This window comes from Adiantum capillus-veneris, chromosome 17 (genome assembly GCF_014529385.1).
Source record: "Adiantum capillus-veneris isolate H3 chromosome 17, ASM1452938v2, whole genome shotgun sequence".
NCBI lineage: Eukaryota > Viridiplantae > Streptophyta > Polypodiopsida > Polypodiales > Pteridaceae > Adiantum > Adiantum capillus-veneris.
The window spans coordinates 110,011,487-110,038,064 of NC_140947.1; the positions used below are offsets into that span (position 1 = coordinate 110,011,487).

Consider the following 26,578-nt stretch of genomic DNA (forward strand, 5'->3'; position numbering starts at 1 on the left):
TATTCTCTTTGCCTTGAGCACCCATTCAGGAATTTTTTTATGAATACCTTTGGGAGGGTTTTTGCAAGCTAGCACATTTTCAAAAAATTTGGACACATGTTTTTTTTATCGTGTGTGCATTCCCACTAAATTCATGGCCACAAGATTTGTACCTCAACCTTGATGAGGTATTTCCTGTTATCGATTCATCTACGTAGCTTGACTCATATCCTTTAACCATATTGTAAAGGGATCTGTAAACATCAACAAATCCATCTAACAACATTATAGCTCAAGTTAGTTTCAATCTATAACAATCATTACTATCATATTTAAAAATCAAACCATTATCATCGCTACAATCAACAACCATTTATGGTGTCCACAAGCATAATCATGAAAAATTCTATCATTTTCTAAATTTTAAAGCTTTGTTCTTGAGTTTTGTTTCATAATATATTGTTATTTAAATCTTGCAAATCCATCCCCATTGTGAGCTTTTACTCTACACATGATGAGGAGTCACCTAATTTATATCTATATAGCCTTCAAGTGTAAGTAAACTTTGCACATGACAAGCAATATTAAATCTTCTAAAGCTACTTAAATGACTTCCAAGTGTGAGTCAAACTCTACACAAAGCAAGAAATTACTATTCTACCTACCTAAATCACCTCCAGTGTGAGCATTGCTCTACATTTGGCAAGCATCTGCGAAATAAATTTACCTAAGTTACTTTTATGTGTGAGCATGGCTCTACACAAAGAAGTAACTACTAATTTTAAGTTAATTTGAATCACTTTCTAAGCGTGAATTTTTTTTACACGTGGTAAGCAATCACTAGTTTTTCAAGCACATAAGAGTCAAACACGATGCTATGAGTTTTGGCATTCCTAGTCATTCAAAACGAACTCTATGGGCTTTAAGCAACAAACCGTTTCTTTAGTATATACAAGGGCCTTTCATGCAAAAGGTTGGAGACTATGTTTGAGGAGCCACAATTTTGCCTTGATAACAAGAGGTGATCAGTATAAACGATTGTAAAGAAATGTCAAATTGTCAAAATGTGGTATGGCTAATTACAAGCTTCTCATCCATAGTGTGAATCATGACATAGGCTATAGATTGAATGCAAACGATGGGATTTACAATCCTACCATTATGTGTAGCTTGATCTATCACATTTGTCTACAGCAACAAACTCAAAGATGCACAATGGACTTAATTCAATCAGTTTATGTAGCTTCATCAAAAAGCACATTTATATATTGTTCGGTTGTTCACCTATGATTCATCTATTGTAGATTCTTCTACCATGACATATAGAAACAAAGGACAAATGCACATGTAAATAAGGTAGATGTCAAAACACAAAATTAGGTTCACACTAATTGAGCTATTAATCCTCACATATTACCCACATGGATTACTTAAACTTGCCACCCCATGATAGCAAATATGAGGATCTTTGCGACTAATATTACATTTTGAAATGTGTTCACATCGGCTCATTAATAATGTGGCATCAATTCTTTGGACTCATAGCCTCCTGGTAAACACAGATTGAGAGGCAACTGATTACGATCCTCTCACATATCATCCATAAGCAGACCCTTCGTTCGTGTTTAGCGCGAACTGATGTTGTCACATCATGTGTCACATCATGTGCACACAAGTACTTATGTTGTATTTCGATTGTCTTCTATAAACACTCTTCTCATTTGAGTAGACAAGAAAAAAAAATTCAATCCCTATGATTTCTTCTGAGTACTTGCAAGAGCTCTAGGAGTCGCTCATTTGTCTTTTAATCCGGGCGGGGGAAGGGGAAGGCGCGGGGGGGGGGGGGGGGGGGGGGGGGGGGGGGGCGCTCAGTCAAAACATATAAGAAAACATAAGATCTTCCAACCTTCTTTAGAACACCATTCATTGATTTAAGCCACATTTTAGGGTCTCATATTAGACATGTCATTATTAAGGTCCAAAGTAATCCCACATAAAACATCCATATTCAAGATCCATTGGGCACAACGTTCAACGACAAGCACATTGCTGTGTGATGGCAAACCATACCACCGAAACTCATCAGATTTGTCCATGCTCTTTGGTCTCAATCCAATCCTGCACGCACCAAGCTTGCAAACATGGGATGAAGAAATCGACCACTCTTGACTAGAAGCAACCGCGTAAACAACACTTTTAATTCATCTGCTTGTATGAAACAAGAGCAAGCACAACTAACTAAAGTGGATGGACTTTCAAACACGTTGTCTGCACATGCAATTCAAAGTTGAAGTGACATCACATCAAGTAGCAAAATCATGTGGCGAGAGATGCTAATCAAGACAACACAAGCTTACACAATTCTATGAGGAAACTACATACTCACTGCTGCATGCATCAGTGGGTACATGCAAATTCATACATGAAACATGACAAGAAACATTGTACTACTTTGTGAGACAAATCAGCCACAATGAGAAGGTAAACCCAATCAACCTTGCATAGCTGCAAAAAGAATGTGAATGTACAAGAGACGGCGAGTAAAACTCTATGTAAGGGAGTCCCTTGATTTCTTGGAAACATTATGTTACCCATTTCTGGAAATTCGGTATGTGAAACAAAACCTCATGAATTTCACGACAGTCCACTTCATCAAGAAGACAAAGTTGGGCATCGCAATCAATTCTCTTTATCAATAGAGCTTAAGGGTAACACCTATGTGGTTATAGGATTGTCAAATACAACAGTTAAGCACGTTCATCGGGTTCGTTTACACACTGTCATCTCTATTGAGGTTGTTGCTTTTTATGATGTTGAATTTGCAAAGCGGACATGTTGCATTGATGCGAAGCCATTTGTCAATACATGTGCAATGAAAATGATGGCCACATGGAAGCTCCCGGAGTTCAACTCCATCCTCATAAGCTGAGAGGCATATACAGCATTCCTGTGGTAGGGAAAAAAATATGAGCCTTTATTAAAAGACCAGTACACACATCAGCTTTTATTTAAAAGTAGAATCAAGGTGCCACAAAGGTATTCATAAACACTCTTCACCGCATTTTCTGCAGACAGAAACCGATCTTTAGCACCATCAGCAGGTGCCCCCATCAAGCTCATCACTCCTCTTGACGGGCTTGATTTGTCTCCCAAGGTTTTGTCAAAGCTACCTGTTCGTCGAAATTTAAACTTCAACAGCGCACTGATATCCTCATCAGATGCACCCTCCTGAAATGATGGGGTTCCTCCATTTAGTAAACTCGAGAGAGAAAATTCACAATTCATCTCAGACGGACAAAAAACAGAAGAGTTCTTTAGGCATCTCTCTCTCTCTCTCTCTCTCTCTCTCTCTCTCTCTCTCTCTCTCTCTCTCTCTCTCTCTCTCTCTCTCTCGTCGGATAGATCTTTAAGGTCTCTTGGGATGGTTTCCTACGATGTTAAAATACTCTTCTTCTTCTTCTTCTTCTTCTTCTTCTTCTCTCTCTCTCTCTCTCTCTCTCTCTCTCTCTCTCTCTCTCTCTCTCTCTCTCGCGCGCGCCCCTCCCTCGCCCTGCTGCGCTGCTCCTGCACGCTGCCCGGCCCCCCCCGCCCCGCTTGCTGCATCTGCAACCCCTCGCGCCCTGCTCCTGCGCTGCCGCCTCCCCTCGTGCTGCCTCTGCAACCCCTGCTCCTGCGCTGCCGCCCCCCCTCGTGCTGCCTCTGCAACCCTCAGTACTCGAAGAAATCAACACAATCAAGGAGCAAGTACGGGCCATCAAAGAGGGAGAAGAGCAACACAAAGAAATGACGACTTCTTGGATGGATGTTCTTACCAGAACTCAACAGAAGGCAGATGAAGCCGAGAAATGGATCAAGGTGGCCAAGAAAGGAAAAGGCAAGGAGATAACGCCCACGTCCACATCCACTATCATTAATCAGACACTAGAGGAGGAGCAAAGGAGACGGGTGCGCGCTTTACATGTGAGAATTTGCGGTCTTAAGGACAAAGGCAATTTGGGCGAAGAAGTAAAAGAACTCACAGCCTTGATGGGCGTTCATGAGCCGACGCACACAAGGGCGTGGAGAGTGGGCAACATAAAGAAAAATGGAAGCAGTGGAGAAACCTCAAAAGAAAGAGCACTCATCCTCCGTTTTCCCTCCATGGAAGCGAAGAAGTCCTTGAAGAAAAGACCAACTCTTAAAGAGACTGGCATCTTTCTCGGGGATGATCTCACCCTCTCGCAAATCGCTCATATGCAGGAAGTAATGCCAGAGATTAGAGCGGCAAGGGAAAAAGGCAAGATTGCCTTTTACCGAGATGGGAAAGTGGTAATACTAGAGCGACGCTCCACATGACGGTGCGAGACTTATGGGACCACACTCAAAGTGGCTGCCTGGAGCTGTAATGGATCTATGCGTCTTGACTCTTGATATAGGTGCTTTTGAGGACAGCTTTACTGGAAGAGACATCATCTTTTACTCTGAGACACACCGGGCCCCTGGGCAATCCATGCCTCACATCAGTGGATACAGGTGAGAGAAAGCTTACAGACAGGAGACGATCTCAGAGCACAAAGGGCGGGGCTCGAGGGGAGTGGCAGTGTTATTTAGAGAGGACTTGCAGCCACTGATACAGGATGAGCAGGCTAGGTACATGTGAGTGAGATTGAAAGCAGAGACAGGCAGATATCTCTACCTAGCTATTTGCTACTTTCCCCCGAGTACATCAGTTTATGCATCACCCAGAGGACAGTCCCCTTTCTCTATTTTGGATGATGACATATGGGAGTTCTCTAGGGATGGTGACATTATCATCCTAGTGGACTTCAATGCTAGGACTGCCCATCACCAGGCAGTGTTTTATGATACTTCAGAGGAGATGCTAAGAGAGCTAGATGTGGTGGAGACGGGCCTGTCCAGACTATCACACGATGTGGAATATACTGAGTATGGGCGACACCTGATAGACATGGGCACTGCACATGGATTGGCCATCTTGAACGGCCTACAGAGATTTCCTGTTGCGGGAGGTTTTACATGCTTCCCACACAGGCATGGAGCCAGCACAGTGGACTATGGCATGGCACAGCCGAATCTCATCCCTAGTATCTAAGTATCCATGATCTCACAGTTGGGCCCAGACAGGTCGGGGTAGCAATAGATCATGCTTTGGTGTCGATGACCATCTCTTTCCACTTCAATGTAGCACACAAGCCACGGGTAGCAACCCCCACTCGCTACACATTCACACACGAGACGGATTCTGTATACATGGACGGGATCTACAGACGCCTATGCACTGAGGACCCGGGGCGACCTTTGGAGGAGCTAACTACTATACTGACACAGACATTACATGAAGCAGCAGCAGAAGCATACCCGCACACCCAGCCTGAGCAGAGCCGCCGATCAGGAAGCATGCCTCAGAACAGCTGGTACTGTCACGATTGTGACGTATTCTTTACCTTCTTTACGTGATTCTCTTGCAGATACAAAGACGTACCAGATCAGAGACCCCTATACTCAAAAGGATGCGTCTCTTCGACCAAGAGTTGCACCTGTTCGACGAATAGCCATGCCTCTTCAGCGAATGGCTGCACCTTTACGCCAAAGGGTTACAACTCTACAGCAGAGAGACACGACTATTGGCCTAGAGTCATGTCTATTGGCCTAGGGTCATGTCTCTTGATCGTGTCTTTTCAGATTCTATATAAGAAACCCTCTTGTAACAGATTCAATCAATCAAACACACATTCCTCTCTTGTGTCTTTGTCTCTAGTCTAGTTCAGTTTTCAGTTTTCATCTAAGTACAGTTATGAATAAACACACTTAGTAGTAGTGTTCTTCACAGTGGTATCACAACAATTTTTTCCTGGGCCTCTGGACTTGGCTTCTACCTAACTTCGCCGTTGCTCACCCTACCCGCGACAATCTACGTGTTGTATGGCAGCAGAAGAACGCTGGTACACACATGAATCTGAGTATGAGGTAACTTAAGTGTTTTCTCCAATTCATACTTATACTATACTACAGCATACAGTGATGTGTGTGCGACATGTGTGTGTGCAACGTACCCGGAAACTTGCGAGTCCTTGTTCAAATTGGCACCCTTTCGCATGAAAAGTCTTTCCAACAGACACACCCTTTGGGCACCAAGAGACAAGACTCTCTCCAAGCGGTACTACTTTCCCAGCGATTGACCCCTTGCAGCGTTTCACACATAGAATTCGCTGGCTGGCTGCTTTTTACGTACTGCACACAAATTACGTGGCTGAAATTGCACTTTATCACTGGCTGAGTTATTCGCTGGAGTTTATTCGCTGGCTGAGTTTTTTTACTACGCTGGTTAATAACATACGCTGGCTGCCCCTTTATAAACTTGTATATTATTACAAGTGCCCGGCCGCCCCAAATTGGAGTGCCCGGCCATAAGAGGTTTTATTAACTTACCATATTATACAGCATGGCTACATTATTTTCTACGCAACGTACCAGCAACACAGGTCAATTTTGCAAAGCTGGCTTGCTTGCGCTCTTTTCTTCTGGACACACACTCCGCGTCGCAAGCTTTACTGCCTCATGGCCGATGACGCATATGATGTTCCCGTTCTGTACCTGTCGTACGTAGACGGAGTGCCAGATGAAATTCTCCCAGAGAATCCTATTCTGCCAGAACCTACTCCTGCACCTATTCCCGAACCCATTCCAGTTCCGGACATTCCCGCAGCCATTCCATCGCCGGTGTACTCTCCTGAACCACCGAACCCGCTGGAACGTGAATACTTGGTACACATTTGTCAGCGCCACTTTGGCTTCTAGCGTTGGTCGATTTGGAAAGTGACCATACAGTGTCAACAGGACGAGTCAAAGCATTACGAGTTCATCCTTACTCGTTTTCCGCACTTGGCACACCATATCCAAGCGTGTTTCGTTGATAGTCTTTCGGAGATTCAGACTGCGCACACGTTGGTTCCCTTTCATTCGGAGGAAATTGTGCCAGATTATACTCCTCTTACCCCAGAGCCCGACGAGGTCGAGGATCTCACAGAGGACGATCCAGCGTTTGCAGAGTTCTTAGAGCCAGTTCACACACCGCCAACTTTGGCTACAGGGTGGAGTTTTTTAGCTTCGCCTCGATACGAACTCTGACTTCATCATGTCAGAAACAGACCCAGGACAGGGACAGATGGATGCTACTGCACTCCTGGCTGCTATCCAGCAGCAATTCGCAGTCCAAGCGTCACGTCAAGAGCAATTTGAACACTACTTCATTCCTTATCAACAGAGGTCAAATCATTGAAGCAATCGACTTCTTCGCCAGATTCTAGTGCAGCTTCTTCCGTGAAGGGCGGAAATCATCCGATGCCAGATCAACCAGAACAAGTTAATAATCATGAACTTCAATATCTTTTTCGCTTACTCACAGAATCTAATAAAAAGAAAGTAGACATTAAACCGCCAGAACCCTTTGATGGCCGCCGTAATAAGCGAGTCATTGACCAATGGCTGTTCATAAGACACGTATTTCAATAATCTTGAATTGCCGGATGACAAGAAAGTGGCCTTAGCTGCTAGTCTCCTTAAAGATAGCGCCTTCCTATGGTGGCAAAATCGGGTAACCTTAGGCAAACACACATCGACGTGGGCAAAATTCAAGCGAGCGTTGTGTAAGGCTTTCGTGCCAGCTAGTGCCGATTTCCATGTACGCTCTGCTTTGCGTCACCTATGCCAGACAGGCTCAGTGGCTGCATATGTATCTCAGTTCCAAAGGTTGAACTTGGAGGTAATGACATTCAGTCCCGAGGACAAATTACACTATTTTGTCGATGGATTGGAGCCCACTTTACGTGATGATGTACATAAGGCTAATCCCTCTACACTTGAAGAAGCCATCAGTTATGTGGAAAGACTAGGAGACTATCGTAGAGAAAATTTTCCGTCTGGTAGAGCCGGTGATCGCCCATCTAGTCGCGGACCCCGTGCTTCTTTTCGCAACCAACGAGAAATCTCTTATTCAGGCAGCAGACAACAAAATGGCCCTAATTCTATGCAGTCACAATCAACTGCTAGTTCTTCATCCAGGTCTAATGTTTGGAGTTCTAGAGCGCAGAACGGTAGACCTAATTTCCAAAATGATCGGTCTCTTTTCAATCGACGTCGTTGAAGCCGTCAAACTTTTCGGCCAAATTCATATTCAGACAGACGTTCGTATGGCAATCAAGCTTCAACTTCTGTCGCTCCTCCTCAGCAGTCTACTTCACAACAATCCAAAGATGGATTGTGTACAATTTGTGGTGGACCACACAGACGGTACCAATGTGATAAGCGACCTCAACCGTCCAATTTGCGACGCAATGCTAATGCACAGACACCTTTAATGTTACCTTCCACTTCTGAGCAATCTACACCACAGCAAGATAAAGGCAAGCGTGTGGTTAGTACAATTCGTGTTTCTAAGGTGGCTACATTTCTTATGAAAAATGCCAATAATGCTAAGCCCGTCCCGAACACCTTGTCTAACCAGGTTTTAAGTCTTCTTGGCTTCATACATGGCAAACCGATTAACATTTTGATCGACAGCGGTTGTTCTAATAACTTTGTGAGCACCAACATAGTGCATCGACTTAAATTGCCTACGGTCCAAAGTATTCAACCATATGATGTTGAATTAACTGATGGTTCATTTTTGACATGTAACACAATTGTTCAGCACTTGCCATTTGATGTCCAAGATTATCAAGACAGCCTTTCTTTTGAAGTAATGCCATTATCAACTTATGATATGATTCTTGGTCAATGTTGGTTATACCAATATGATCCTCTTATCAGTTTTCGAGGACATTCAATAACACTTTGCAAGGATGGTCAACTCATTACGATAAATGGCTTATTTCAAGTACAACCAGTAGCTGTTGTTTCTGCTTTACAAGTTAAGCAGATGGTACGAAAATCTGAGAATTTTACAGCACTATTAATGATACGTAGCACAGATGCTGCTTCATTGGATACAATTCAATCCACACCAAAACCCAATCCAACAGCTTATCTTGAGCAACCATTCTATAAACCATACTTGGACCTCTTTCCTGATGAATTGCCGAGCACCTTACCTCCTCGTAGACCAGTGGATCATCCTATTGATTTAATTCCTGGCAGTGCTCCGCCCACACGAGCTCCATATCGAGTCTCATATTCCGAATCTCAAGAAATTCAGCAACAACTCGCTGATTTGCTTGATAAAGGTCATATTCGTCCAAGTAAAAGTCCTTTTGGTGCTCCAGTTTTGTTAGTAAAGAAAAAAGATGGTTCTATGCGCCTGTGCATAGATTACCACGCATTAAATAAGCTGACAATCAAAAATAAATTTCCTCTTCCAAGGATTGATCAACTTTTGGGTGCTAAGATATTTTTGAAGATTGACTTGAAGTCTGGATATCATCAAATCAGAATCAAAGCTAGTGATGAGTATAAAACTGCATTTAGAACAAAATATGGGCATTATGAATTCTTGGTAATTCCTTTTGGACTAACCAATGCTCCTGCATCGTTTATGACATTGATGAATGAGATCTTTGGTCCATATCTGGATAAATTCGTTATAATTTATTTGGATGACATTCTCGTTTTTAGCAAGAATATTGCAGAGCATAAAGAACATCTTCGTTTGGTGTTTTTAATATTGCGGACTAATGTGCTTTATATCAACAAGAAAAAGAGCGAATTTTTCAAGGATCGGATCGACTATCTTGGCCATGTTATATCAGCTGATGGAATAGCAGTTGACCCTCAGAAAATCAAAGTTATTGTCGAGTGGCCTCTTCCAACAACAATATCTGATGTTCGCTCATTCTTGGGTTTCGCAAATTTCTACCATACCAAGGTTTACAAGTTTTCGGACATTGTTGCTCCTCTTTCAGAGTTGACGAAGTTTGAAAAGCTTACATGGTCGTCAGAAGCAGAAAAGTCTTTTAATGATCTTAAACAGGCTTTGATTGCTACTTCAGTCATGGCCATTGCAGATCCTCTCAAACCATTTTTAGTAATGACAGATGCTTCAGATCGTGCTTCTGGTGGAGTATTAATGCAAAATGACAGAGTTATTGCCTTTGATAGTAAAAAGTTTACTGCTATACAGATACGTTACCCAGTCTATGACAAAGAGTTCCTCGCCATTATCCATGCCTACCGTACATGGAAACATTACCTTTTGGGAGCCGACTCTATTGTCAAAACGGATCATCAATCATTGCAGTATATTTTTACACAACCAGTTATGAATCCTCGTCAAGGTCGATGGGTGGAATTCTTGGCAAATTTCCACATGACTATTGAATATGTTCCAAGACTTCAGAATTCGGTAGCAGATGCACTCAATCGAATGCCACAAGCTACGAACATGGCAATATCTACAATTACTTTTGATATTCCTGATTGTTTCAAGAATGAATATTTGACAGATCGTGTCATAAAAATTAATATCTATCCAACCCAAATGATTTTCTCATATTAAACTAATCACTTAATGTGGGAGAATACACGGGAACAAGGGTTAAGATATAGACATGTGCTTATAGATCTATCTCAACACGCGGCCAATGGTTAAGGGGCCCAAATGAGAGATGGTCTATCAAAGAGCAAGGCTAACCAATGGAGCATAAGACCTTAGGGTTAGCTTCATTGAAGACCTCCAATAATGTGTGTAAAAGTCCTTTGACCTTAGGCAAGCTAGGGCTCAGCTTGAGGTGGGAACCTGGCCTAAGCTCGAGGTGCTTGTCTTGCTTAAGGTGCTTGTCGTACTTGAGGTGCTCGACATGCTTGAGGTGCTTGATTAAGATGCTTGAGGTGCTTGACTGGCTCCATGCTTGAGGTGCTTGACTTGCTACATGATTAAGGTGCTTGAGGTGCCTTGAGATGCTTGCCTGAGATGCTTGTGGGAACACCCCCTAGTTCAAGTGCTTTGTCATGCTTGATGACTAAGGGGCTTGCTCATCCAAAGTCAAAAAGATCCCTACAAGGAGGGGGGCGAGCCTACAAGGGGGGGGATGAGAGAGAACACACACACACACACACACAAGGGAAGCCCCAACTTGAAGAGGCAGCAAGGACACTTGTCAAGTTCCTCCCCATGTTGCCCTCATGGTGTGCCTGAAGCCTATTGGTTGGCCACCCAAGGGGTCCAATGATAATTTAGGATATTTAATTAATTGATTTTGCATTTATCAAGTCCTCTCTCTCAAAGGGGAAAGGGGGACACTTGTCCCAAGGCTACCCATGTTGCTTGTAATGGCTCCTGCTAGTGATTGACTAGACCTAGAGGGGTCCAATGAGCTTCAAGCATGAGCTACAAGGGGGGGTCGACCCAAGCAAGCTAGGGGGGTGCTTAGGGGGTATACTCACCCACACACACTCACAAACACTCTCATGGTGTGCTATGCAAAGTGCAAGAGCTCCATCTCCTTCTCCAAGCTCCTTGAGAAGTTGAGAGCCTACACCAACTCTCTTGGCTATGGAATGCAAATCCAACCAAGAGCTATGCTTCAATGCTTAAGCTTGCCATCTCCTCCTTCTTCATTACTATGCTATTATGTATGCTAGCAACAAGAATATGATAAGTGAGGAACTACTTCTTTCTCCTATGAAATGTTTCTTCTTCCTCTTCCCTACCCTCATTCCTTGCTAGCTCTCTCCACCTTCGAAGGTGTTTGAGGTCTTGGGATTGAGGCTTGGGATAGTTAATGCTTTCTACAAGTGCATGTTATGCTTATTGCAAGAAGGCTAATGGTTTATTGCAAGTAGACTAATTACTTAATGCAAGTAGATTAATTGTATTGCAAGGTAGATTAATTATTGCTTTAAGCACAAGTTGATGCATAAAAAGTATACATCTTCATGCACTCAAATGATTTAGGGAACACAAAGATTAATGATGTTCACAAGTTCTTGATTGTTTCCAAGCTAAGATGATTGTTGAAATTATGCAAAAGCTTGGTGTGTGAACCTTCCATCTTCATAGTGCCAAGGAGGTCTCAAGGAACACAAAGATTGTATTGTACCAAGTCTCTCTTAATGAGAGAATCTATAATACAAATGCCTTTTGGAGGGGGGACCGGCTCCACATAAATCCGGTCCTCAACTGTTGTCATATTCTCTACACTCTCTCTCTTGTAAAAGTATTGTTCATGCCTAGTTAATTAAGTGTTATGATAGAGTTGCTACTACCAATTAAGTTCACCCTCTATGCTCTCAAAATTGCTCACTCTAATTCTCTTAATTCCGCTATTCTCTAAGTTCATAGGCCATTCCCATTACATTGGTATCAGAGCATTTGGTTTCTCTTTTCTTGCTTAAGAAGAGGGGTCCTTAAGTAGCCTATAAATGGTTGATGTTGTTAATTATAATAGGGTAAGTGGAACTGGGATCTAATATCGGTTTTGTTAAGCCCACTATGTGGGGGATGGTGCACACCTCGGGAGCTTTGGACTTAATAATGGAGTCTTTTTAGACTTGCCTATGGCTTTACCATTATTGAGCCATAAGAAGTCCGAAAGGAGCTAGCCCTTGGCAACTCTGCTATGTTAGACCTACTCCTCTACTCTATAATTAACCACTTTGAGCCGTGGGTGTAGATACTTAAGAGCCGATTTTCAAAGGCTAAGAGGAGTGGCAACTAAGGTTTTGTATTGCCAAAGCATACACTAAGTATAAACATAAATTTTGTTAACATGGCTGACAATAATCAAGAGAGTAGAATGAACATTGATAGCTTTGATTTTGCACATGAAAGTGCTAATGATGATGCTCCCATGCTTCAAATGTCTTGTTTCTAAGCTGCAACAAGCTATGGCAAACCCATTCCTACAAGGCGAAGTTTTCCAACAACTTCATAGTTATGGGATTCTCCAAACTCCCCCAAAAGAGAGAGCACCTGAGAAGTCTCTTCATGAGATTTCCAAGAGAGGGCTCTCTACGGTGAGAGAAGAGGAGAACCCATACGAAGCGCTTAAATGTTTACTAGCGGGCTTACCTCCATCCAAGAAGAAAGACAAAGTCTCTACTTTAGAGCCTTCACCAAGAGGAGGAGAAGGAAGTGAGTCTTCCAATACTTCCAAAGATATGGCTCCAAGAAGACGGCAGCCTCAACAATCTTCAACTTCCCCCAAGGGGGAAAGATCACTGCAAAGTCCTCCTCCTCGTTATCACAAAAGGGAAGAGAGATACCAAATAAAGGAAAAGGAGAGAAAGAGGTCACCCTCTTCTCCATCTTCATCAACTTCCTCATATTCCAATGAAGGTAGCGGCTCTTCTCTCAAAGAGCCCCAGAGGAAAGGCCATCGCAAGTTCTATCCGGTATGGAGAAGGTCCAAGAAGCTAAAGAAGTTCAAAGAGGGAGGGAAGAACACCACTTTCCTTGCCTATGCTGGCACCTTTGGTGCTATGGACAAGGTCTTGGCCTTCATCCAACAACTTGATGCGGCCTTTGGTGATGAGGGCTTCACAGAGTCCTCTAAACTGCGTCAAGTATCTATGCATTACCAAAGTTCCGCTCGACAATGGTGGGATAGCCTACAAGCTCCAAAGACATGGAAGGCTTTAAGAGCCTCCATCATAAAACAGTTTCTGGCAAGCAACGCTAAAGAAAATGTCATCACAGAATGGCAAAACTTGAAACTCTCTCCCTATGAGTCTATCCAAAAGTATGTAGATAAGTTTTGGGATTTATTTCTCAAAGCCACTATCTACAAAAAGATAGACTTTGGGGAGCAAGAGCAACAATTATGAGCGGGTATTTCTGAAGAGAAGGCCGAGTATATTAACTCACAAAGGCCTAATACCATATCGGCGGTCATACACCATACTATGGTCGCCTCTCAAATCGATTCCCAACAAGGGGTTAAGAGAAACTCTAAATCCATGGACGTGAAGGATCAAAATGAGCCTAGAGGGAGGAATAATGCTCAAACTTCCTCCAAAGGCAACTCTAGCAACACCGATAACAAAGCTAAGGAGAAAGGAGTCTATAAAGGTAAGAATAAACTCTCTGCAATAGAGCTAGAGTGTTATCGTAAGGATAACAAATGCTACAAGTGTGGACAACAAGGGCATGTCTATCGTGCTTGTCCCCAAAGAAATGCACGCAACAAGCCACCTTGAGTTTCTATGTTGGAAACTCCAAAAGAGGATGCTTATAGAAAAAGGCTTTTGTTTTTCCTATGCTAGGAGATATGTACATACATGTTTATGAGTCGGGTAGTATCCTATTCCTTGTAAATATGCATGCTTTCACAAGTTAATGAAAATTTATATTTTCATATACATGATTTCTGTTAGAAAGTCTGTAAATGAATTTAATGATTCAACCAATAACAATATTATTAAATTTTTTTTTTTAAAAAAAAGGAATCAAGAGGAATTAGAATTGTATAAATTCCTAAATGGATTCCAAAATGTTTTTATTGATGATATCCCCGTGAGCTATCTCCACAATGAGGGGACAATGGCCATACAATGGAGCTTTTACCATGAAGCTCACTGCCTAATAAGCCTCCTTATTGAGCTTTACAAGATCCACAAGAGGAGTTCGAAAAGGCAATAACATGGACTAGTAAGTTTCGAGAGAGATTCAATAATTAGGTCACATTATCTCTAAAGGTGGTATTTCTATGGATCCACAAAAAGTAGAGGTAATAAAAGATGGCCTAATCCAAGGAATCTACATGAGTTGCAAAGCTCTAAGGGTATGAGTGCATACTAGAGATGCTTCATAAGAAAAATCCATGCTTATAGCAGGTCCAATACATGACTTAACAAAAAAGAACGTTAAGTATACATGGACCGCAAAGAGAGAAAAATATTTCTAAAAAGTTTAAAGAGAAACTTATTTCTCAACTTATGGGATCTCTCAAAGCTATTTGAGGTCCAATGTAATGCCTGGATGATTGCCTTTGAGCAAAACTTTGCTTCAAGAAGGGAATACCATAGCATACGAGATTCAAAGACTCAACTCCAATGAGCGAATGTTGGTCATATACAAAAGGACCTATGAGCTGTTTTAAATGCTCTAGACACATGGAAGTACTTCTTGCGGACTCCATTCATGATGCAAACCAAGCTCTCGGACAATCAAATGAGGTAGGAAAATTTCTTTTTGCAATTTAAATTCTACTTTGCTCACATTGTTGGCAAGCACAATCATGTAGCCGATGCACTTTCCCAATGGCCAAGGGTAGATAGGATATCAATAGCAACTTACAATGAGCTATGTTTTATGATAGTTAAATATGCTTCTAACCCAGGCTTTAGGGATATGATAATAGCCTTACAAATGGAAGAAAAAGAACCACTCATGTAAAAGGATGGTTATCTTCCATACCTCAATAGGCTATATCTTCCTTACTTCCCATGCTCCTTCCATATGCGGGGCAAAGAGAAATTCGAATTTACTCTGCTAGGAGTAAAAAGCATACTTGTATTGGCTTACCAAGAAACAATAACATACAAGAGAATGTTTCAAAATGTATGGTATACCAAAAGATGAAGTATGAAAAAAGGACCATGGCTTGCCAACATCTAATTGTGTCGAATAGAAATCCTACTATGACCACTAATTTTAGTCTCTATCAGAATTAGAGTAATCCTCTTATGTCGGCCTACTATTCCAACGGATGGCCAAAAGCAAAGTTACAAAACTAATGATCCTTGATCTACTAAAAGCATGTGATTCGAAGTAGATCAATGCTCAAAATGAGAGAAGTACTTATCTTAACAACAGTATGTCTCTAATAACGTGAACATACTTCTAAGGAGAAACTACCTTTCGAGGCTAAAGACGGAAGATCCAAAAGTCCCTTGTAGCTTAAGATACCTGGGAAGATCTTCATTGCAAAGGAGTATAGCCGAGATCAAAACGAATCTTTTTACAAGATTAAACAGGCTATATCCATTTATTAGCTAGGCAAAAGAGACTCCTGCCGTTACGCACAAAAGAGCCTTATTCTTTTTTCTTTTTTTTTAAAGTTGGGTCTTGCTAAACTTTCCCAAGGCTCATCTAAGGCAAATTACACACAAATGAAGACCTGCCACAGATCGAGGATGAAGCAGAGGAGCTCCAACCCAAGTTCATCCTTCAACAAGAAGACAAGGTATTAAGAAATGGTAAGATTACTGACAGTATCTTATTTAATTATCCTTTCAAAGATGCTAAATGCATGCAAAGAACATGGCTTAAGGATAATATGAACCTTGTTAATGATTCTTACAATGACACAAAAGAGTAAGCAAATGTAAAAGAAATGCATTTTAAATGATCAATGTTTTTGTCTTATAGGACTCTCTTTTTATGTTTTGTGCACAAATTTTAAAGTATGCATACTTAGGATCATGTTTGTGGTGACTATGTCTCCCAAACACCAAGTAGACCTTGTCACTCTACTTTGGAAGTATGATATGGACTAAAAAGAGCAAATATGCTTGCGGCAGACAATGTCTCTCAAGCACCAAGTGGATTAGTCATCCACTCTGGAATGATGTCGTAGGGTAAAAATGGATCCTCTACCCGCTAAGACCAATGGACTAATGGGTGAGACTTTACCATCTCTACCTCATAGTCGAGGACGACTATGATTTCAAGAGAGAGGTAATGTCATAAAAATTAATATCTATCCAACCCAAATGATTTTCTCATATTAAACTGATCACTTAATGTGGGAGAATACACGGGAACAAGGGTTAAGATATAGACATGTGCTTATAGATCTATCTCAACACGGGGCCAATGGTTAAGGGGCCCAAATGAGAGATGGTCTATCAAAGAGCAAGGCTAACCAATGGAGCATAAGACCTTAGGGTTAGCTTCATTGAAGACCTCCAATAATGTGTCTAAAAGTCCTTTGACCTTAGGCAAGCTAGGGCTCAGCTTGAGGTGGGAACCCGGCCTAAGCTCGAGGTGCTTGTCCTGCTTAAGGTGCTTGTCGTGCTTGAGGTGCTCGACATGCTTGAGGTGCTTGATTAAGATGCTTGAGGTGCTTGACTGGCTCCATGCTTGAGGTGCTTGACTTGCTACATGATTAAGGTGCTTGAGGTGCCTTGAGATGCTTGCCTGAGATGCTTGTGGGAACACCCCCTAGTTCAAGTGCTTTGTCATGCTTGATGACTAAGAGGCTTGCTCATCCAAAGTCAAAAAGATCCCTACAAGGAGGGGGGCGAGCCTACAAGGGGGGGATGAGAGAGAACACACACACACACACACAAGGGAAGCCCCAACTTGAAGAGGCAGCAAGGACACTTGTTAAGTTCCTCCCCATGTTGCCCTCATGGTGTGCCTGAAGCCTATTGGTTGGCCAACCAAGGGGTCCAATGATAATTTAGGATATTTAATTAATTGATTTTGCATTTATCAAGTCCTCTCTCTCAAAGGGGAAAGGGGGACACTTGTCCCAAGGCTACCCATGTTGCTTGTAATGGCTCCTGTTAGTGATTGACTAGACCTGGAGGGGTCCAATGAGCTTCAAGCATGAGCTACAAGGGGGGGTCGACCCAAGCAAGCTAGGGGGGTGCTTAGGGGGTATACTCACCCACACACACTCACAAACACTCTCATGGTGTGCTATGCAAAGTGCAAGAGCTCCATCTCCTTCTCCAAGCTCCTTGAGAAGTTGAGAGCCTACACCAACTCTCTTGGCTATGGAATGCAAATCCAACCAAGAGCTATGCTTCAATGCTTAAGCTTGCCATCTCCTCCTTCTTCATTACTATGCTATTATGTATGCTAGCAACAAGAATATGATAAGTGAGGAACTACTTCTTTCTCCTATGAAATGTTTCTTCTTCCTCTTCCCTGCCCTCATTCCCTGCTAGCTCTCTCCACCTTCGAAGGTGTTTGAGGTCTTGGGATTGAGGCTTGGGATAGTTAATGCTTTCTACAAGTGCATGTTATGCTTATTGCAAGAAGGCTAATGGTTTATTGCAAGTAGACTAATTACTTAATGCAAGTAGATTAATTGTATTGCAAGGTAGATTAATTATTGCTTTAAGCACAAGTTGATGCATAAAAAGTATACATCTTCATGCACTCAAATGATTTAGGGAACACAAAGATTAATGATGTTCACAAGTTCTTGATTGTTTCCAAGCTAAGATTGATTGTTGAAATTATGCAAAAGCTTGGTGTGTGAGCCTTCCATCTTCATAGTGCCAAGGAGGTCTCAAGGAACACAAAGATTGTATTGTACCAAGTCTCTCTTAATGAGAGAATCTATAATACAAATGCCTTTTGGAGAGGGGACCGGCTCCACATAAATCCGGTCCTCAACTGTTGTCATATTCTCTACACTCTCTCTCTCTTGTAAAAGTATTGTTCATGCCTAGTTAATTAAGTGTTATGATAGAGTTGCTACTACCAATTAAGTTCACCCTCTATGCTCTCAAAATTGCTCACTCTAATTCTCTTAATTCCGCTATTCTCTAAGTTCAGAGGCCATTCCCATTACAGATCGAGATTTTGCTGAAGTATTTCGAGTACTTCACACAAATACTCCCACACAAGCAGAAATGAATCTAGTTGCAGCATATACAATAGAAGATAATCTGTTATATTATGAAGACCGAATTTGCGTACCACACAATTTACGCATGAGGAAGATGATTATTCAAGAACATCATGAAGTTCCTTATACAGCTCATCCTGGAATCAATAAAACGTATAAATTATTGGCAGCTGTATTTTATTGGCCTCAAATGAAGCAAGACGTAGTGAACTTTGTTAAAGCTTGTCACTCCTGCCAAACTATGAAGGCCTCAAGACAGTTACCACAAGGATTATTACAACCTTTACCAATTCCAAATGAACGCAGGGAAAGCATTAGTATGGATTTCATTACAACGTTGCTTAAATCATCAAAAGGCAATACTCAGATATTGGTGATTGTGGTTCGATTTTGAAAGATGGCACATTTCATACCTTGCAGAATTACTGCTTCAGCACCAGATATTGCTTCGTTATTTGTGCAACATATATTTCGAATCCATGGATTGCCAAAATCAATAATTTCATATCGAGATCCCAAGTTCACAGGACATTTTTGGACTTCCTTATTCAAGTCATTGGGAACCAATTTGTAAATCTTTGAAATGAAATGTGACGCTCACTACTGCTGCTCGCCCCCCCCTTGCTGCGCCATCGCTACCCCCCCCCCCCCCCCCCCCCCCCCCACCCGCTGCCCCTGCGCGCTGCCGCCCGCCTGCTACCCCCCCCCCCCTGTTCTCGCGCTGCCCCAAAGGCTGCCCGCTGCCCTCCTCTCGCGTTGCCATCCCCACCCCACCCCCCCGCTCGCTGCCACTTGTGCACCCGCACATTCCCGGCTGCCCACTTCGCCCTCGCCGTCCCCCCATCCCCCCCCCCCCGTCCTCTTTGCTCCCGAAGGTTTTTCTGCACCTGGCTCGGCAATGCTTTCTCTTCGGACAAGTGCTTGGCGTACTCGTTCGCAGATTTTCTTCATCGCCCGCTTCTTCGACTCAGCAGTAGACACAAATGGAGGCTCCAGCTCCACCTCAGAGGGACTCGCCTGAAGCCCCCTCGCCCGACCCCGCTGAGCCCACCATTCGACTTGCTCTTACGCCGGCAGAGCAAGCGAGCCTTGCCACAGAGGTAGAACGCTTGCAGGCGACTTCTGTCATCTGCAAGGTTCTCGGCACTCGTCCCAGCAGAGGAGAGCTGCGAGATCTTCTCCAGGCCCGCCTCCTCGCAGAGGTGGGCAAGATCTTGGATGTCCAGATTCTCGGACGGGGGTACTACCAGATTGAGTTCGAGACTTCCGAGATGGCCTCCAAGGTCATAGCTATGAGTCCATTGGCCATCCGAGCAACACGCGCCCACTTTCGACAGTGGCGACATGGTTTTGACCCGTCTTCGGATGTGCTAGTAGAGGAGGCGGACATCCCCATATCAGTCTGCTTTCCGGGTTTACGGAGGGAGTACCTTCCACTTCTCTCCAGGATTGGCTCCGCCATCGGAACTGTCCTGGAGACACCTCGTACGGCAGCATCAGTAGCTGCCAAGGCGGCTGGCATCCCTTCAGTTCGAGTTTTGGTCAGAGATACCCACACGCTCCCGAAGGTCATCCTTCTGCCTCGGGTGAGTGGGGGTTGGTTTAGACAGAGTGTGGAGTACTCGGGTCTCCCGAACCAGTGTTTCATTTGCAGACAGATGGGCCACCTAGCGAAGGCCTGTCCACGGAGGAGACCACGACCCGCACCGCAGCCTCAGCCCCAACCTGCCAAGGCTGGGCCGCAGCCACAGCCAGCGACGCAGAGCACAGATCCAACGCCACCCTCCGAGCCTGGGGCTCCAGCGGAGGAGGGGTGGCAGCAGGCCCGTGGCCGTCGACGCCAGGGGCCACAGCGACAGCCTGGCACTCAGAGTGGCCCCCAGGTGCCTACTCAGCAGCAGTGGGTTCCCACGGGGAACCGCTTTGGTCCTCTTGAGCAGGAGGAGCCCCCTACGCCAGCCTCCACCTCCGCTTCACCCTCGCCAGCCGCTCCGCCTTCCGATCTCCCCTCCTCCTCCTCATGCCCTCCCCCGCCCTCTGCTACCGCTCACTCCCCACCTCGCCCCCCCCATGTCTCTGCCGCCCCACCCCGCTTCTCCTCTCCCCCGCCCCCCCCAGCCCCTTCTCCCCCTCCTCCTGCTTCAGTACCACAGTCGGCTCTGGAGACTGGACCCTTGCCGGCGGCCAGGAGATCTCTTGGCAGCGCCTTCGCCACGAGTCGCCTAGCGAGAGAGGGTCAGCCCTTCTTGCGGCCCCCACTGCAGATTCAGACATCTCCTCTTGCAGCTATCCCTCGTGGTTTGACGAGCTTTGACCTCCGACGCCGCTGGGATTTCTTCGATTACGGGTTTACTCGTTTTCTTGGCGATTCCGCAGCAGACCACGAGGCAACCTGCTTCAGAGTCCACGCTTTGTTCCTCGCCGCTAGGGGGACAGAGGCCTTGGACTCAGCAGTTGGTTTCTCCTTCCCCCTCTGTGGCAGGACTGAGACAGAGTGGTCCCTCGACTCAGTGGTGGGATGGTTGCATACACAGGTTCTCGAGTTCTCTCACCACATGGGACAACTTGGCGTTACAGATCTGCTGCAGACTTTGTGGCCACTGGCCAAGTTTGCGGTGACACCCCCACATTCAGCAGGATGTAGACACATTGTGGTGTACTTTTTTGCTGATACGCAGTGTTTGCCTTGCTATGTATTCATTCATGAGGACTCCTGGACAGAGGAGGTTGCTTTTCGCACGGCTCGCTCTACTTGGGCTTGGACCAGGCACTCACTGCAGTCTCGCCTATCTAGAGGACGCTCAGATGCGGATTACTCCCCATCCAAGCCTGCTTCGAAGATAGCTCGTCTTGCTACTGCGGCAGCATCTGTTCTCTCTCGCTCCCCATGAGGATCGTCTCGTGGAACGTGCAGGGACTCGGTGGGCCCCAGTTTCAGCGACAGCGGGGCCGATTGCGTCAAGAGCTTCAGCGATGCCTTGTGGGAGGAGAGATTGATCTCCTTATGCTTCAGGAGCACCATTTGTCTGAGAGCCGCATTCGGCGATGTGGTCAGATTTTGCGTGGACGCTATGATACCTTTTGGTCAGCTGCTTTTGGACCTGGAGGCATCCAGGGTGGGGTATGTATGACTATTGCGGACTCATTACAGCAGGCCATTGTGGGCAGAGGGATTATTGTACCAGGCAGGGCTCAGTGGATTACTATGCAGGTTCAGGGTAGCCTTGTGGGTTTCCTGAACATCTATGCGCCCAATGTGGCGAGTGCTCGTGCAGAGTTTTGGTCACAGATTGTTGAGTCTTTGCCACAGGTTGACCAGTGGTGTGTAGGAGGGGACTTCAACATGTTGGAGGACCCTTCTGACAGAATCGGAGGCAGCCATGCTACTGTGCATGGAGTCGAGTTAGCAGCTTGGGAGAGTTTTTGTATGACGTTGAGGGTCTCGGATACATGGCAGCATTCTGGCTTTGTGAGGCCTCCAGAGAGTCTTACCTTCTCTAGATCGGACCGCCGAGTGGGAGGAGTGAATCTATCGCGCATAGATCGCTTCTACACTAGTGACCACTTCAGTGACTTGGGGGGATCAGTGGGCATCCTGGCAGGGACATCCTTCTCGGACCATGCACCAGTGATCCTCACAGTGGCAGACAGGCAGAGGAGTGGGAGCACGATGCTTCGCATCCCAGAGCGGGTCTTGTTGGACTCAGCACTCAGAGAGAGGGTCGAGGCTCTATGGACAGAGGGCATGGACAGCCAGGCTCCACCTGCAAACAGAGTCGCCTCAGGCCTAGCTCAGCTCAGCCACTTCTTTCTCCAGGAGTCTTTGGCTCGACGGGCTGCAGCGAGAGAGGAGGAGCAGCGTCTCAGACGAGGCATTGCTTCACTACAGAGGATGCAGGAGCAGCATCCAGACAGTCCATGGTTGGAGGAGCAGCTTCAGCAAGCTCGACAGGAGCTTGCTTGCACAGAGGAGAGGCGCCATGAGTTTGCCTTCCACCGGCATGCATCTCAGTGGACTCAGGTGGGTGACAGAGTGACAGGTGTTTTTTTTGAGACAGTGGGACCTCGGCACTCGCATGCCAAGGTCAATAAGTTGAGGAGACCCGATGGGTCAGTTGTTTGCGAGCCAGAGGATATGCGTGCAGTTGCTACTGACTTTTACCGTGAGCTACTGTCGGCTGAGCCAGAGTCAGAGAGACAGGATGCATGCAGGGAGCAGGTTTGGACACAGATGCCTTGTCTTGTGACTGAGGAGATGCGGCAGAGGCTTGAGTTACCTCTTCAGCTTGAGGAGCTGCACACGGCTCTTAGGGCCCTCCCTCGTGGTAGCTGTCCAGGTGAGGATGGGCTGACTCCCAGCTTCTTCTTGGAGTACTGGGACCTGCTTGGCCCAGATCTTTGTAGTGCCTTTCAGTACATTCTGCACACAGGAGTGATGCCGGATAGCATGAGTGAGGGCCTGATTTACCTCATTCCAAAGGAGGGTGGCTCCTTGGATGAGATTCGACAGTGGCGTCCCATCACCATTCTCAACTCAGCCTACAAAATTCTTGCCAAGGCTCTGAGTTTGAGGATTCAGCCACTCTTGGAGAGCCTTATACATGGGACTCAGACAGGTTTTGTCAAGGAACGCAGTATCCTTGACAACATCTTCACTTTTTGGGAGGCTTCTGCCCTTGCACGGCTCCGTGGGGAGGACCTTGTGATTCGTCTTCTCGATTTTGAGAAGGCATACGACAGAGTTGACTGGGACTTTCTAGAGGGCACGCTACGTAGGATGGGCTTCTCAGAGGCTTGGATCAGAGGGGTGTCAGCTTTGTACAGACAGGCCCACAGTCAGGTGCTTTTGGCAGGAGGTAGAGGTGAGCGCTTCATGCTCACACGATCGGTCAGACAGGGTTGTCCTCTTGCCCCCTTTCTCTTTCTGTTCTATGCGGAGGCGATCAGCACATTTTTGGTGTCACAGCAGGTTGGTTTGAGGGGCTTAGCACTCCCTATACGGGGAGATGAGCTTCTGGACGCTGAGTTTGCCGACGACTCAGCCTTGTACTTAGAGGGCCAGGAGGCCAATTTACACAGATGTGGGCAGGCTTTGGAGACCTTCTGCTGTGCATCGGGCGCACTGATCAACTGGAGAAAGACAGTGGCTTTCTCAGTTGGTAGTGCTCCTGTGCCAGATTGGATGCCAGGAGAGGGTTTCAGGTGGATTCCTCCAGGGACTGCAGTTCGGTACTTGGGTTGTCAGGTTGGTTTGGATTTGTCCCCCGAGCAGCAGATTGCTCCTCTTCTCCTGTCCATCAGGAGAAAGCTGTTACATTGGAGCTCAGCACGACTTTCGCTGGCTGATAGAGTAGTAGTTGCCAACCAGGTGTTGTTGGCGACTATGTGGTACATCACTTCTTGCTGGATCTTCTCGAGTTCTTGTATCAGCCAGGTAGAGAGGCTGATCAGGAACTTCCTTTGGTCTGGTCGCGACACTCAGATTGCCCGAGCCAAGGTGGCTTGGTCGGTCATCACACTTCCTTGTTCTCAGGGAGGGCTTGGGATCATTGATCCAGCACAACAGAGCAGAGCCCTTCTTGGGAAGTTCGTCGTCAGAGGACTTCTTCCAGGCGAGGAGCCCTGGAAGGATTTCTTGTTGCAGAGGCTTCGTGCCAGGGTGCCTCAGGCAGGAGGCCCTTGGCAACCTTCGACCATATGGATCTTTACAGAGTTGCGCCGAGTTGGTTTGAGCAGGAGACTGGAGGACCGATTCGCTGTGAGTTTGCTTCGGTCTTGGGAGCTATTGCGGCGTGGCCTAGAGCAGCGACAACCGACGTGCACGGAGGAGCGCCTACGGCAGCCCCTCGTCTGGAACCCCATGGTTAGCACTCAGAGAGGCCACTTGGTTGGGAGTAGGCCTCATGTTTCTTGGGGTCCCATGGCAGCAGGTCCAGCGCGCTCTCTAGGTGACTGGCTAGAGTTCACAGGTTTGTCAGAGGAGGTGCAGGTTGTCCAGCTACAGGGCATGAGAGGGGTTCAGAGCATGTGTCAGGACATCTCAGAGTCAGTTCCAGCTGATTGGCTCACGCCTCTCGAGCCAGTAGCACCCCGGTGGATGGGAGCCTTCACACGACTGGAGGTTCTCATTTCAGTCAGGGCTTGCTCAGATACTGTCCCAGCCCTGTTCTTCGAGCTTCAGGGTGGGGGACGTTTACAGAGAGTTGCAGTAGAGGCCCCGCAGGTAGCAGAGTGTTGTTTCCAGAGGATCCGAGTTGTGGGCATCTGTGGGAGGACTTGCGTCATAGACCCTGACCCAGCAGCTCTTGAGACAGGACACTGGAGGCTATGGGCTTGGGAGTGCTGTCCACTGGCACGTGTACAGTGGGATCCTGGTGAGTGGCTATGGAGGGACCCATTCTCTTCTGCAGACCGCCCAGGAGTCCCTTTCTTTCAGTACACTGTTCGGCTTGGACGTCATATACTTGCAGCACAGAGAGAGGCCCGCCCCGCTGCAGCACGTCATTGGCAGGAGGAGGGTCTCACAGTTGAGTTCTTGGCAGCTTTTTGGCAGAGGCTGTGGGACTCCAGACAGCCGAGGCGCGTCACCTTGTTCCAGTGGTTGGTTGCACACAGAGCCACAGCAGTAAGGAGCTGGCTTGTACATAGTGGTCTCTCGGCCGCATGTACAGCCTGTGACCAGTTGGTGGAGAGTCAGCGACACTGTCTTTGGGACTGTCCCTCGGCCCAGCAGGTGTGGCTACGAGTTCTTCAGCTGATGCCTGCCCTCTCCACGGCTCGACAGTACACTTGGGGGGCGGCGGCTTGGTCCACCCTCACGGGCCCGGCACTTCAGTTTGAGCTATCTTCCACCAGCAGGATGATAGTGATACAGGGGGGTCGACCTACACTCCAGCCTGCTACAGACCTTACTCCACAGGAGTGGAGCAGTGAGAGAGAGGAGTGTTGGGAGCTCATCAGCGGCCTAGCTCTCTGGTTCATCTGGCGGGCCCGTTGTTTCCACATCTTTGAGGCTCGCCTTGTACCACCAGCAGAGACTGTTCGTGACTTTTGGCTAGAGCTGATCCATACTCTCAGAGGACAGCTTGAGGGACTACAGGGCAGCTCCGACCGCATGCGGGAGCGCCGCGAGGCTTTCCTTCATCTCTGGCGTCCTGGGCCGTTTTACTCCATGGTCCAGGGGGTGCTCAGATGGCACTACTGTCCACCTGTGTGGCTTTTCCCTCCTCCCATCTCTTGATTTAGCCCCATTGTATATATGCTGTTTTTTCATTGGGAGAGTCTCCCCATCATGTTTGTTGTAGCCCTCTCTTGCACAGGTGGATGTAGCCCTATGGGCAGCTTTCATTAACTAATAGAAGGATCTCTTTCTCGGAAAAAAAAAAAAAAAAAAGTCATTGGGAACGAATCTTTTATTCAGTTCAGCTTATCATCCACAGACTGATGGACAAGCTGAACGAGTGAATCAAATATTGGAGGAAATGTTGCGACATTACATACAAACCCGCCTAAATTCTTGGGAAGAATATTTGCCTTTGGTGGAGTTTGCTTACAATAATTCTTTTCATTCAGTGATTGGAATGACTCCTTTCCAAGCAGCATTTGGACATACACCATTGATTCCCGCAAACTTTGTGATTCAACATAAAGTTGCTTTAGCGGATCAATTGGTAAATGAAATGCAAGATATCCTTCTTCAGATCAAGGACATATTGGCACATGTTCGACAGACTTATCAAAAGCAAGCAAATAAACATCGTCGCCATATGGAATTTCAAGAAGGAGATTTGGTGTTACTATATGTTGCCTCGCATCGATACAAAACAGTAAAATCTATTTTTCCCAAGTTACGGCCTAAGTATTATGGTCCTTTCAAGATTTTGAAGAAGAATTCTACAGTTAGTTACAGAATAGAACTTCCAATAGCATGGGGAAAGATTCATCCAACATTTCACATTTCTTGGTTAAAGAAATATATTCCACGAGATTCAATTATTCCAGATGTCTCATCCTATGTTCCAGAAATTGAGGAACAACACTTGATTTTAGTCCCATAAATTATTCTTGATGTTCGACAA

General features: G+C 45.7%; 1 protein-coding gene across 1 annotated transcript in view; it reads right to left on the reverse strand.

The window, feature by feature from the left end:
• Nucleotides 1-2,455: 2,455 nt before the first annotated feature.
• Nucleotides 2,456-26,578, reverse strand: part of LOC147437866 (E3 ubiquitin-protein ligase At1g12760-like) — a 59,505-nt gene continuing 35,382 nt past the window's right edge. Inside the window, exons 4-5 of the mRNA XM_086487301.1 lie at nt 3,037-3,207; nt 2,456-2,926 (exon numbers count right to left, since the gene is read on the reverse strand). Of these exons, the coding sequence (XP_086343427.1) occupies nt 2,750-2,926; nt 3,037-3,207 (348 nt within the window). The 3' untranslated portion in view covers nt 2,456-2,749. The remainder of the gene's footprint in view (nt 2,927-3,036; nt 3,208-26,578) is intronic.